Source organism: Oncorhynchus masou, chromosome 6, assembly GCF_036934945.1.
Source record: "Oncorhynchus masou masou isolate Uvic2021 chromosome 6, UVic_Omas_1.1, whole genome shotgun sequence".
In the NCBI taxonomy this organism is placed as follows: Eukaryota; Metazoa; Chordata; class Actinopteri; order Salmoniformes; family Salmonidae; genus Oncorhynchus; species Oncorhynchus masou.
In genome coordinates, this window is record NC_088217.1 from 71,062,758 (window position 1) to 71,076,677 (window position 13,920).

General features: G+C 45.2%; 1 protein-coding gene across 18 annotated transcripts; it reads right to left on the minus strand.

Moving 5' to 3' along the window:
• Positions 1 to 412: 412 nt before the first annotated feature.
• On the minus strand, positions 413 to 13,748 carry LOC135542547 (abl interactor 2-like). Of its 18 annotated transcripts, none has more exons than XM_064969589.1 (12): positions 13,564 to 13,748; positions 8,307 to 8,474; positions 7,959 to 8,135; positions 7,541 to 7,558; positions 7,286 to 7,389; positions 6,034 to 6,186; positions 4,735 to 4,865; positions 4,309 to 4,518; positions 3,626 to 3,796; positions 2,892 to 2,978; positions 2,358 to 2,540; positions 413 to 2,222 (listed from the first exon to the last, which is right to left on the minus strand). In XM_064969589.1, exons 1-12 carry the CDS (start codon positions 13,732 to 13,734, stop codon positions 2,047 to 2,049), a joined length of 1,749 nt encoding a protein of 582 aa, XP_064825661.1. In that variant the 5' UTR covers positions 13,735 to 13,748; the 3' UTR covers positions 413 to 2,046. The 18 variants fall into 18 exon arrangements, with proteins under 18 accessions (XP_064825661.1, XP_064825660.1, XP_064825662.1 ...); XM_064969588.1 differs by having other exon boundaries at positions 2,892 to 2,981; XM_064969590.1 differs by lacking the exon at positions 7,541 to 7,558 and having other exon boundaries at positions 2,892 to 2,981.
• Between the last annotated feature and the right edge of the window lie 172 nt (positions 13,749 to 13,920).

Here is a 13,920-nt window from a genome sequence, read left to right on the forward strand (position 1 = left end):
AGATCTTGGGATGAGGGAATAGAACACTTGATCTTACACAATGATATATTCTCCATTTACACACTAAATGAATGGCTCTTCCAGGAGTAGTCAAATCCCATAACTTTATTGATCTTCAGACGTTGGGATAAGTTGACATGGATTTAGCTTACACGTTAGTCTTTGGATGAGGCTGGTTTAGTAGTACCTGGGGTTGCACAGCGTTGTGGAACATTGCAGATAAATGTCCTGAATAGAGCTGACATGAGTCTTTATGCTACATGTCAGAGGCATGTTTATTCTTCATAACATATCTGAATATTCAAAAGGTTGTGCTCTGCTGACCGTGCCCCTCGGGACCAGTTCTGGGGCTGCCTTGTGAAGGGCCAACTGGGTTTCAGACACCACTACAGTATTAAGAAAAATGGCATGCAAGACTCAACAGACCCACTTTTAATAAAAAATAAAGGATTTGACTGACAGACAAGCACAGAGCCCAGCACATTGGCAATAATACTTGTACCTCTAGAGACTATAAACACACTCAATGCATCAGTTTCAGCATGACGGAGTCATTGAAAGGTTTTGGTGCCGGTTTGTTGGATAATTTCTACAGCGGCTCACTTTAATATTAGTCCTCATCTGAGGCAGTAATACAGCTTATTTTAAATTATTTCAGTAACAATTCACTCTTACCACAAATGTGCTTTCAATCCCAAATAACTTAGATCTACATTTTCAAACCCATCCCACTTGTCTTTTATTTTATTGCAAATGGAAGTGACACCTACACACGCACACTTCAATATGGCACAAGCTTCCTTTATCACCTATAAATGCATCATGAAACCCCACCTGTCAATGGTAATATGGGTGAATATTTAAAAACAAACCAATAACCACACCATATCTAACATATTGAGACGGAAATAATATAGCAGAAAAGGAGACTATTGAAATATTTTTTTTCAAAAGCATGCCGTCCGCCACGCTTTGGTGAAGACCCACTACGATAAGAACGAATAAGCATCAAATATTGAAATCGTTGATGCAAATGAGTGGCCAGAGTATTTATCTTCCAAAAAGGGACTCCCAGACAGTCAAAGTCAATCTATTCTGTCTTGATTACAAGGTAAGGAAGAGACTTAAGACTCAATTTTGCGCCATGGAAGCCAACGTCTTCAATTAAAACTAGAACTGACCACAAGGTTGAGAAACACTGCTCTACCCATCTGGCCTGTGAAGTGAGGCAAGTGAAGTAGTGACTGAGCATGCTCCAAGCCCTAGTGTTCTAAGCTGCCCTAGCTAGCCTTGGGCCAGAACCAATTCATTAACTACTGAATCCAAACTGAAGAGTTTCAAAATGGGTGTTCAGGTGAGCTGAAAACAAATCAGTTTCAGTCTTTTTTCCCCCCAGTCTTACCCACCACTAATATCTAGCTGTTATAGTCAAATGTAGACATACAGTATGTGCTTGTCTTCTCACCTAACGTGACATTGTATAAAGTTCAAGCGCAACAATCCATCTCCTAATCCCACTAACCAATAGGAGCTGCTCCTGGTTTTAAATAAATGAGTCTAGAAAGGCTCGGGGAGTGTCAGAAAAAGAAGCATTCTCATCTTGCGTCTTCTCTTGGGCTGAGAGTAGAGAACGTCATCAGGATTATCTGACATCTATTTCTATCCTTAAATCAGCAGCCCTGGCCACAGTACCATCCCTCCCTGTATAATACATGGTCCACATAAATAAAACTTTAAAATAAGGGCAAAAGGAAATGAGATTTTTTTTTTTTTTTAGAGATCCTTGTAGCCTTCCTTGTAATAATAGTAAAGACAAAATGAAGCCCTAATAGTACATACAAAAACCCCCCACCATAAAGTCTCATATCATTCAAAAACACAGGAAATATCTACAAGTGGCCGTTGTACAATGTACTTCATCTGGTAGACCGGTTGAGGATAGTTGTATACTCTTCATGAACGCTCGTCTCTTCCTCGTTAACTTCCTCAATGTGATCATGCTCTGCCTAACAAAGTCTTTGACCTTCCTATAACCTCTCCTCTTCCTCAGTCGACATAGTGCATGATGGACTCGACGTAGTTCCCGGGGAAGAGGCCGGTGGTGCCACTCATCGTTCCTTCGTACCAGCCGTCGTCGTTCTTCTTGATGACGTAGATGATAGCGCCCTCGTTGAAGGACAGCTCGTCCTCCTTGTCCGCCGCGTAGTCGTAGATCGCCACCACTGTCCACCAAATCAGAGTGGAGCGAAGAGGACAGTAGATGGGTAGAGCACAAGGGAGGGCAAATGAAAAAGAGAACAACAGGAGAAGTGAATAGGGCATGTTAGATCAGGGTGGAAGAGAGAATCACTCGCTACCTTTCTCCATGTAGGTGCGTGGGGCCCACGGGGGGTCCTCCTCTGCATAGGGATCACTGTACTCCACCACGGCCGACTCTTCTTCCTCCTCATCATCATCCTCATAGTCCTCTGGAGGGGGCGGTGTGGGTTCCTCAAACACAGCTTCTTCTACAGGGGGCGGGGGTGGGGGCACATCTGAGACTGGGGGGGGGGACACAAAACACAGTCAGGAACCTTGTAACTAACCAACCAGTGAATGTAGACATGTGGATTGACACTGGCATTCCCATGCATGTGGCGAAGGGCTGGAGTGGTTGTTTGGGTATCCATGCTGAAAATGTATGAAGACAAACAGAATTCTGGGGGAAAGGAGAAGAAATTTCCAACGCGCACAGGTGGGAAGTTTATTTCAGACAGGTAAATCGAAGTCGATGGATAGTTCAGCTTTGAAGTAAAGACAAAAATAGACTCACGTCATGAGTAACAAACACATGCACGACGGAGCCGCTGCAAAGACCAGGCAACAAGGCGGAGGAGCTAAAAGCCACTTACTGGTCTCCTGTACCCGAGCCACAAAGCCCATCAGAGGGAGCTGAGGAGTGATCTGCATGGAGGGGGGAGGGGGGGCAACAAGAGGACCTGCTATGCACACACACACACACACACCACAGGAGAAGCAGAGAGAGAGAGAGCGAGAGAGAAGAAAGAAAGGAGGGGAAGATTGTAATTAGGAAAGAAAGGAAGGCAGAAAGAGAGATGTGGTGGAATTAGAATATGATAGAAGCCAGTTAGATCAGTAGGCAGACTAGGCATTAAAATGGCTAAATCAAGAGCAGGAATCCTTTCACACAAAAAAAAGACAGCGAGCTGCCGAGACCTAGGCACTTTGTGCCTTCCCATAGGTTTGCCTGTCTTCTGAAATCAAATGGGAGTTTTTATGTATGAATTCAATACTCTAGTGAGGTTCTGGGAACTCACAAAATTACAGTTGTTTTCTCCCACAAGAACTGAACATTTTTGTCAGCTTGTATTTAAAATGTTGTTTTTTAACCAAAACGCTAATAAGCCAAGTAACAGAAATAATTTGGGCCGGTATACATTTTGTTTCTACAAATAAGTTACAGGATGGACCAGAAGCCCAAACTCTCTAGGATCCAAACCAGACAGTAATATATGAAAGAAAGCTTTAAAAGAGGCAGGCTCAATCTAAATGAGAAAGATCTCTAAACACAAAAGCCCATTTGCGTTCTGGTAGGAGTGATGTGTTGCTACTCCAGGCTGTTTACTTGGGGCCTGGTTGAAGTGGGGTCCTCCGTTGGGCTGGGGCTGGTTCAGGGCCACGTTGGAGTTGGGCTGGCCCGTCAATGACGCGGGCCGACGGTATGGCAGAGACCCCCCCACCGCAGGAGGGTTCTGTGGTTGCACCGGCCGGTTCATGCTGAAAAACTGGGGGGCACCTGGGGTACAGACAGCAAGGGGAACCAGAGAGATTTTGGTATGGTGTAGCTATGTCACTGAACTTACCACTACTGTTTCCCATCACATGATGCACTTAATTCATGGGTTCGATGTAAGCACTTTACAGTTTTGGTATTCAGATGTCTTATTATCATGGCATATTTCAAGTCAAAGACCCTTTTCAACATCACTTACTGTAAGAACACAAGAACAATTTAACTCATGCACAAGGCGTGATGATGGCATGCAGGTGGTGACTGGGGGCGACGGGAGAGAGTTGCCCTAAGAACGGAATGAGAAAGACACCCAGAGGAAAAAGGAAAAGACAGAGTGACAGATCAGACAGTGAGAGGGAGGGTGATGGAGAAACTCTTGATGATGCATGGGTGGAGAACGACCAGCCCACATGACAACATCCCCGCTGGTACACAGACAGATACAGGTCCTGGGATGATGGGAGAGATGGTCGTGATGCAGGGGAGAGGGTGGTGGTGGTGGGGGGGGCACTCACCTTGTGCGGGAGTGCTGAAAGCAGCAGGGCCGGTGCTAGTGACGGAAGTGGGGAGCTGGGGTGGGGGAGGGGGCACAGGTGGACCCTCAGGTGGGGGGGTGGGGGAGGGATTAGGAGCTAGAGAGAGTACAGGGAGGCCATCAGATGGGACGGGAGTAGTAGTGGTAGTGGGAGGTGGCTTAGCAGGGTTGGGAAGGGCAGGGGCAGTACCTGCACCATCAGCAGGTGGGAAAGGGAGGAAAGCAGTGGGAAAAAAAGAGGAAAGGAAAGAAGGAAAGACAGGAGAGGGAGATAAAGACAGGTGCTCAGACACTATCAAGGGGGAAGGAAGGAGAGAGTTTAAAGCAGTCTGACAGACATTATTGCTCTTTAGAGAGCTAGTAGGTGGAGCTTAGACAGTAGACAGGGCATGTGGCCAGACCTTACCTGGGAATGCTGTGGGGGGCGGGGCAGGCGTTGGCACGGCGATAGGCAAGCCCACGGAGCCGCTGCCGCTATTCTCTCTGCTGCTGCTGCGGCTGCTGCTGCTGGGGTGGCTGCCTCCACTGCTGCCACTGCTAGTGATGTCACACAGCCCATCACAAAACCCAATCAACACCCGCAGGCATCAAGTCATTTACAGTATAGATTAGAGGTTATATACTTTGTAGGGCCAGTTCCCCAGATACAGATTAAGCCTACTACTGGAATAAAAAGTACAGTGATTTTTTTTTTGTCCAGCGCTTGGTTTAATCTGTGGTGCAGGAAACCGGTCCTTAGAGCCCTATTGGTATCAGCGGACCTGCAAGCGGACCTGCAAGCACAACCTACCAAACCAGTGTCTCTCCTGGCCCAAACTCCTGCACCCCCCCCCCCCTACCTAGCACTGAACAGATTTAAATGAACAGCTCTGCTTTGAGATGACATGTACAGCAATAAAGAAATGAATAAAACGTCACAGATTACAACATGACATTTAGCGGTGGTCCATTAGTGAGACATGAAGTGACAAAGACAGAGGCACGACAAAGCTGGAGGCATCTGAAGAAAATCAAGGCGAGAAGAAAAGAGGAAGGAGACTGGAGACAGGGAATGAGTGAGAAACTGGATGGATGGAAGAAAAGGACCAACGCATAGATAGGTTGGAGCAGAAAGGACTGTCTGATTAATTTAAGCCAAGGTCAACCATTGCTACTATTAGTTTTAACGTCAGTTTCAAACGTAATAATGTGCTCAGAAGGGACTGACGGAGAAAAGGGATCAGCTGAATTACAAAGGCCAAGCTTCAATTCTCTGGTGGCAGATACTCTGTCATGTAGTCCTAAAGATCTTGTTCTCACTGCCTGGTAGGAGCCTCAGTGACACCCAGAGCTGCTCGTGCTTATCTGATCTGAATATCCTCTGTTGTTACGCAGATGATAAAAATACATTACTTGGAAACAAGAAACATATTTGAATACATGCCTATCTGAGCTGTACGTTCGTTTTGTGTGCTTGGTGTAGTGCCTATTCAAAGTATTTCAGACCAGTTTTTTGGTGATATTATTATATTAAGTCCTGTGGGTAGGGCTGGGGGGAAAAGGAGTTTAGTAGCATGTAGCTACAGTGTCTAATCTATTGCAGCAGATCTTTACTACAGGGCAGTTGAATCTAAGCGTGTCTTTTCAGTGAGTCCAGGGCCGCTCAAAGTGTGTTCTAGACGTGTTTTTAGCTAGCGGTGTGCTGGGAGCATGCGGGGCGGGGTACCTGTACGTGCGGTTCCTCTGATTAACAGACGCAGTGCGTGCAGGGCTCTGCTGTGGGGGCGCCATGTTGCCATGGCGCGTCGGGCTCGAGACGTAGTCGTTAGGGACAACGGGAGGACGCACCGGCTCGAGTGTCCTATAGGGGGAGTGGCGCCTGCGAGGGGAGGGGTATGAGAGGAGTTTAATATCCACAAGTGAGGGGAGGGGGGGCGACGACAAGAAAAGGAGGACAAACATGGGAACCAAAATAAATAAAAGAGAACCAGTGCAAACTCAAAATGGGGTGTAGGTGGGAAAAGGCATTAAATGCATCAATCGTATCCACAGCTGCTGCTACTTCGGTTCTTACACAGCCCAACATCAACCGAGGACAGTGATGTCTATTGATGTGCTTCAGTGGAATAAAAAGCCTCAAAAGTATGGATGAGCAGCCAAGTATAATCTCCCCCTGTGATTGTGTAAGGGATGGAACTTTGAGCGCTGTTGCCATGGAGAGCATGAACAGCCCGAATTAGAGTTGAGGGGGGAGGAGTCACATGACATCACACATATGGGGGTGGAGGGGGGGGAACAAAAGCAACCAAAACACCACAGACAGAGATGCCTCCTCTACACCAGAGACTGGACTAGGGCAGTGTGTCATGGATGCCCGACATGCGTCTCATTTCAGGGGGGACATGTTTGAAGGTCACACACAGCGCTTAAACATTAGAAAAGACATAAAAACAAAGTTATAAACCATTACATACATTACTGTTATGGACAGGTCTGTAGAGGGGGATACAAACTGGACAGGGACACATAACAGGACAAAGCAACAATAACAGTAGCCCATAATGTCAATAAACACATTTGAAGATACCCATTCACTGGAACGACCACACACCTGAAGAAATTAGGTATGTATGCACATTCATTATATCATCAAACAGCATATCATGTGCCACAGGCTAGCTTTGACCTTTTCACAAAGAGGTCTGCTCAGAACCTTAAATAAATGTCAATGAAGGTCGCTGCTGGGTGGTGAGGGGGTAGCCTGGTCCCTAGCCCACCATACGGGGCTTAGGAGGAGCAGAGGGACACTACAGCAATCTGTAGTACAAAGGGACACCTGGTGCCTGCATGATCAGATGTTGTCCATTGACAAACATGTTTTAGATGTCTGATCGTGATTGGCTGAGACTGAAAGCATGCTTTTCTCAAGGAAATGAGCAGCATGGACAGGAGTTGTGGCACCTGCCACATTTACATACCCAATGGTTCCCTTCCCTGACATGGGTGGGCTTGGCGGCTTCTGTGTGGGTGGGTTGGTGCGAGGGAGACCTGTGGCTCCGGCCTTCATGTTCTGAGCACTGGCCTATAGGACATGGTGAGAGAGGTTACAAAAACAACAGGGAAATACTAGTCAACAGAGCAACAAGACAACCTGGGATCAGACAAAACACACTCTGGTCTTACACGCATAACAACGTTGTTTTTAGGGTTTACATTTCGTTAGAAATCCTTACCTTAAACCTTAGCAACCACTAGGTTCATTTTAAAGGCAAATAAGTGATGCAAAGAGAGAGAAAGAGAAAGGAGGATTAGTGACTAATAGCGAGAAAATGCACAGAAACACATGTAGCAATGTTATAGGCCTACAGTCCACAGATGTTGTCAGGGAAAAAGCGAACAAGTCACACACTGTCCTAGTCAAAGTGACTCACACTTAACGCCACACCCTCGTGCTTTTCCCAAGGGCCTACTACTGTCTTTGTACCAAACAGGGGGGAGTTCCCCAAAACAGTTGTCACACGAAGATCAGTGTTTGTCCATGATCTTAGTGCTACAAAAGTTTGATGAAAACTCACTCCACTACAAAAATAAAAATGTACTACTATCATCAGGAATCCAGTCGGTAAACGTCAATGCCCCACTGCTCCCTACCTTGACTCCGTGGCCCATGTCATCCAGCAGGCTGTAGTCGATTGGCTTGCGGATGTAGCGCACCGGCCTCTCTGGATTGGCCGGAGCAATGATCTTATGTGTGCGAGAGGTGTTCTTATTGGTGGTCAGGATGCCAATCTCCCGCCTGGCCACTTTCTCTTTGTGGATGTCCACTGTCTGGGGCCGCACAAGGGGCAGAAATACAAGAAATAGACTTGAACAAAACAGCTTTTTGAGCTAGGCATATAAAGTATTTTTAGGCTATATGGATGTGTGTGTGAGTGTATTTCGCAACGCGTGCATCCAATGCGTGTGTAGACAAAGTGGTCCACATCCCGGCAGCCATACCTGTGAGATGTGGTTGATGGAGGACTCCATGCGGCGGAGCTGGGAGGCCTGAATGTCAAGCATCTGCAGGACATTGTTGGCCAAGGTATTGATCAGGTAGGCTACGCTGGCCAGAGACTGGGTGGTGTAGTTCTTAGTCTCTTCCAACGCTCTGTGCTTATCTGGTGACTGATGAGGGAGAGTGAGTGAGAGAGAGAGAGGATGAACAGATAGACATCAGTAACAGAAGCGAGTGTAGCGAGGCAATAAGAAAACAACAAAGCCAGGCAGCATAAAAAGGAGAGCATTGATATCATATAAATAGGATCTTGCAGGGGCTGAAGGATGACAAGGCAAGCCCTTATGTTTTCAGAGGGAAACAATTTCCTGGAGGTGAACCTTTCCTTGCTTTTCTGACCACAACGCCCTTCTTGACAGTATGTACTGACCGACATTACTTTTCTAAAACGACAACCCTCTACCCTCCCCATCTGCCCGGATTTCCATGGACGGTGTGTTAAAGAACAACAATGCACGGATTCTGGCATGCGTTTCTCTGCTGCTCTTTAAGAAAAAACAAGTTTTCAGTCTTGGGGGTGTGGTTCGATGTGACAGTTATTGATGTTTGTCCCCTATGAAACACCATAGGAACAAAGCCAGTATTACTTCTTCAAAATAGTCAATGATTCTAAGAACTCAAGAAATATGTAGTTAATTGACGTTTTTGCTGAGGTTTTAGTTGCGCAGTTTTACATCTAGTTAAGGTGTTGGGTGCAGTATTGCTCAAGTTTTTTTTTTAAATGAAAAAAATGTGTGACTTGTTGTCTTATGTAAACAAAGTCAGATCCGTTGCACTGATGGGGAGGTCTGTAGAGCGCAATCACAGCAGCTGTGGATCCCATGTCAGAGGGCAAGTGAGCATTGTCGAAATCAAAACCCAACCCTCAGGTCATGATGAACTCACTTACAAAACTCATTTTGTAACAATACTGACCTCATGAACAAAATTATCCTATTTCCACTTTGTAGTCAATGTTGACACTAGAATGAATGTGTCTGACTAATATCAATGCCACATAGAAAACAGCCTATCAGAGAAGATGTTATTTGCCTTCAGATGCACTTTAACAACAGTGAAAACTAGGCAGCCTCAGTCACGAATTCCACAAATACACACGCATGCCTTACAGGGAGTCAAGAGCACCACTAAGGAATTACATCCATTCTCAAGCAAGAAGACAAACAGGTTGTCAGTATTCAAAGAAAGGTGCAGTTGTAGTGCACTGGGATGACAAGAGCACACAAACTCTCACACTTGTAGCAGTCTCAAGATCAACTGACAGCATTCTTCAGATCATTTATTCATAGCTAACCTGCAATTAACTCTGACAAAAATAGGTTTAACTCATACAACACTCAAACTTCAGCAAAAAAATCATTGACAAATAGGCCTACATCAGGTAGACCAGAGCACTTCAATCGAACCTCTTCCTAACTGCGTGGCTTCACACAGTTCCAACTCCAAGTTGGATGACAACACGAAAGTAGTAGGCCCGATTACCAACAACGACGAGACGGCCTTCAGAGAGGCAGGCAGGCACTCGGACGGCGTGGTGCCAGGTAAACAACCTCTCCCTCAACGTCAGCAAAACAAAGGAGCCGATTGTGGACTTCAGGAGGAACCAGGCTGTCCACATCAATGGAGACGGTCAAAAACTTCAATTTCCTCTGCATATTCATCTCAGAGGAACTGAAATGGTCAGACTACACGGACACCCCCCCCCCCCCCACACACACACACACACACACACAATGGACATTTACCCTGCCCCCACCCCCCAATGGAAATGTATCATTACTACAGTTGTAAATATGTATAATAATATTTGTACTGTTATTGTTTCATTCACCTCTCTTTTTGACCTGCACAGTTAGTGCTCAGAGCTTAAGAATTTCACTGTACTCTGTAATTACTTCTGCGACCGTGTGCATGTGACTAATCTAAAACAGAAGACCAGTGATCCATTCTGTGACTAACTATATAGGCTTGGCCTAATGGGGAACCAGCAGACTTTTATTGAACAATCTCAGATTAGCCTAATTAAATATCTTGAGTCCTGGATGGCGCAGTGGTCAAAAGCACTGCGCCGAAGTTCTGAAGCGTGTCACAACCGGCTGTGACTGGGAGCCCCATACGAGGGCGCACAATTGGCCCAGCGTTTTCCAGGGTAGGCTTTCCTTGGCTAATCTCGCTCTAGCGACCCTGGTCGTCAGTTGAACGGTGTTTCCTCTGACATTTGTGTGTCTGACATCCAGGTTAAGCGAGCAGTGTGATAAGTAGGTGGCCGGAGGGCGCATGACTTGACCTTCGTCTCTCCCAAGTCCATTGAGGAGTTGCAGAGATGAGCCAAGGGACCTAATTCAGGGAGAAATTTTGTTTTTTTTAAATATGCTTGTGGCCATACCATCCTGAACATGCCTGTTCGGGTCTGGTTAGTACTGGGGCGGGAGACTTCCTGGGAATACCAGGTGCAGTTAACTCCTGAAAATATTTGTTTTAATGAATACCAGTATGGAGTCCGTGCTTGAGTCAAGTGTGTGAGAATGACAGTCATGATCACAGCTCGGCAGAAGCAAGATCACAGGTCAAGACATCTTTAGTCATGTTAATTATTAACTATACCCAATAATGTCATTGCGCATTCAGTGCCAGGACATTTGAACACTGGTCACTTTAATCATATTTACATACCGTTTTACCCACTTCATATGTATATACTGTATTCTACTCAAGGTTCATCCTATATAACTACTGCTGTGCACACCTTTCCTATTCATATACTGTCCATACACACCATTACACATATGATTTATATACATATACACCAGACTCTGACATTGCTCATTCTGATATTTCTTAATTAAAATTTGGGGGATGTGTGTGTACCATTTTGTGTTGTTAGGTAAACTGCATTGTTGGAGCTAGAAACATAAGCATTTTGCTGCCATGCGATAACATCTGCAAAATACAGTGGCCAGTTTATTAGGTAAACCACCTCGTTCACAAAAATGGATCAACGCTACAGAGAGTGAGTCACGTGGCCATGGCTTACTATATAATGCAGGCACAGACAATCGAGGCATTCAGTTACTGTTCGATTGAACTTTAGAATGGGTAAAACAAGTGACCTAAGCAACTGAGTGTGGAATGATTGTCGGTGCCAGGCGCGCCGTTTGAAGCATCTCAGAAACGTCTGGCCTCCTGGGCTTTTCACGTACGACCGTGTCTAGGGTTTACAGAGAAGAGTACGACAAACAAAATACATAGAGTAAGCGGCAGTCCTGTGAGCGAAAACAGGTCGAGATGAGAGGTCGAGAGGCAACAATCGTGCAAGCTAACAGGCGGTCTACAATCAGGCAAATAACAGAGCAGTACAACAGTGGTGTGCAGATTGCTATTGCAGCAGACGACCAAACTGGGTTCCACTCCTATCAGCTAAAAACAAGAAGAGGATCCAGTGGGCACACGATCACCAACACTGGATAATTGAGGAGTGGAAAACCCTCGATACCAACTGAGCGACTTTTACATTCCCCCGAAAAACTCCAGCTGTTCTGGAGGCAAAGGGGGGTCCAACCCAGTTCTAGATGGGAGAACCTAATAAACTGGCAACTGAGTGTATGAGTAAGTGACCAAAAAAATGAGATCTGACAGAATTAAAAGTTAAAAGAGAAGGATAGGTTACAACAACCAAGAGCCAACTTGCTACTTAATATTCTGAATGGAGTTATTTGTAACTGCAGGGTGAGAAAGTGCATGCACTGCAGCCTCTTTTAGCCTAGCTAGCTAACGTTAGCTAGCTTCTCCCGGTTTGATACAGTCCTAGACATGTACTATATAACCATATTTGATGATAAATAACCTAACTATGGCAGCTATTAGTATACTATAGGGCGAGTCAGCTTGGATGGTTGCTGTCTCATCTCTCCCTCCTCACCATGTCACTTCCTCAAAATATGGCCCCTCCCCCGGCTTCTATAGCAGCACCTCTCCCCCACTGCTTGGCTTTATCAGCTCCATCACTCGGATCGGCCTGCCTTCGACCCAATCTATATGGAATGATTCTAGTTGTCCTCGGGTCCGTTCAGAACTGGTCTCTATATTTAAAAATGAATTTATGCATATCAGGTCAGGGTGGGAAAGCCCAGATCCATTTCGGAACCCGTCCAACTTTTTGGAACCGTGAAGACCTCTAGTTCCAGGGCAGTGGCACTATTGACAAACGTTTCACACTCGGTGTCAGAACCTCACATTATATTAGGAAAAACGTACTTCATGGCATGACTAACGTTATGAACAATTTAGCTTGTTCTGCCACTGCCAGATCCACCAGTAGTCTATGAAACACAGATTTATTTTCCACTCTACAGTCAGTAGTACAAGAAGTTCGGCATTGATGATACAGGGCGTCCTATCCAATCTGCAGTGTCTTGCTTTGGCACACACAAGACTAACATTAACGTTATCTAACTAACGCTAAATATTGGCAGAAAAACGCTTACAAGTAGCACACATGGTATATATATTTTCTTCACGACAATGTTAACAGCTAGCTAATGTTGACATGAGTTGGGAATTTCAAAATCGTACCACTGGAGAATTTGACAGCAATGGCAGCTAGCAGTGCAGCTAACTAGAAACTAGTGGCTAGTTGGAATTAGCTAGCTCGTTTGCTATAGTCAAAATTCGTTTATTTGTGGATTATTTGGTTCTCTTCTGGTATCAGAACGTGTCCCATCATTTGAAATCCAATTAAATTCCTTACTTCTTTACCTTAGCTGAATACCTTGTTGTATACCCAATCACGACAGTCAATCATGAAACCAGCTGTGCCCAGATAATTCGTGCTAGCTCAGCTAGTTAGCACAACTAGTTAGCTAGCAAGCATTATTTGGTTGGATGTAAATAGCTAACGAAGTCAAGTTAGTAAAAATACTAACAACTACATGAACGTTTGAGAAATGACTACACGTGTACGACGGTTGGAGAACGGCAACCAATGTTTTCATATTAGGGAAAACATAGCTACGTTCTGCATGAAGTAGCTAACTAAGGTTAGCTAGTTATCTATAGCCTAGCTTGGTCGCGCTAGCAGGAGCACCCTTGCAGTCGAGTCGCTGCACCTCATCGGCAAAAGCTCGTAACCATCACTTCACCCACCGTCAAAGATGATACTCGTAGAATATATAATTGATAATGTTATAAAATTATCATTACCTGAACATAGTTGCTTTCGCAATACTCGGCAACTCTTTCCAAATTGGTAAAACTATCTAATAAAGCACTACGTCCAGCTGGAATCTCCTCTTCCAAAAGCATTTGTAACTCCGCCATTTTCACATCTTTAGCAATCAATGCATGCCAGATCCCAGCCTCTCCAACGCTCATGCAGAAGTGGCGTTGGGCATCCCAACTATGACGGAGTGTATAACAATCTGTGACAAATTTAAGTGGAGGATATGATACCAAGATCTTTGCTCTTTCAATTCCTTGTCAATTTACATTGTGACTGGTGTAAATTATGAGAAAACCTCAAGATTCTGTTTTGAAAGGAAACAATAGCACCTGGAAAAA

What these genes read in the sequence shown, in the direction of transcription:
- LOC135542547 (XM_064969588.1), bottom strand. Translation starts at nt 13,734, where the DNA reads ATGAGCGTTGGAGAGGCTGGGATCTGGCATGCATTGATTGCTAAAGAT. An exon ending in CCATCAACCACATCTCACAG is followed by an intron (nt 8,136 to 8,306) that starts GTATGGCTGCCG and finishes GTGCGGCCCCAG; the next exon opens with ACAGTGGACATCCACAAAGA. An exon ending in GGCTCGGGTACAGGAGACCA is followed by an intron (nt 2,541 to 2,891) that starts GTAAGTGGCTTT and finishes CCCCCCCCCCAG; the next exon opens with TCTCAGATGTGCCCCCACCC.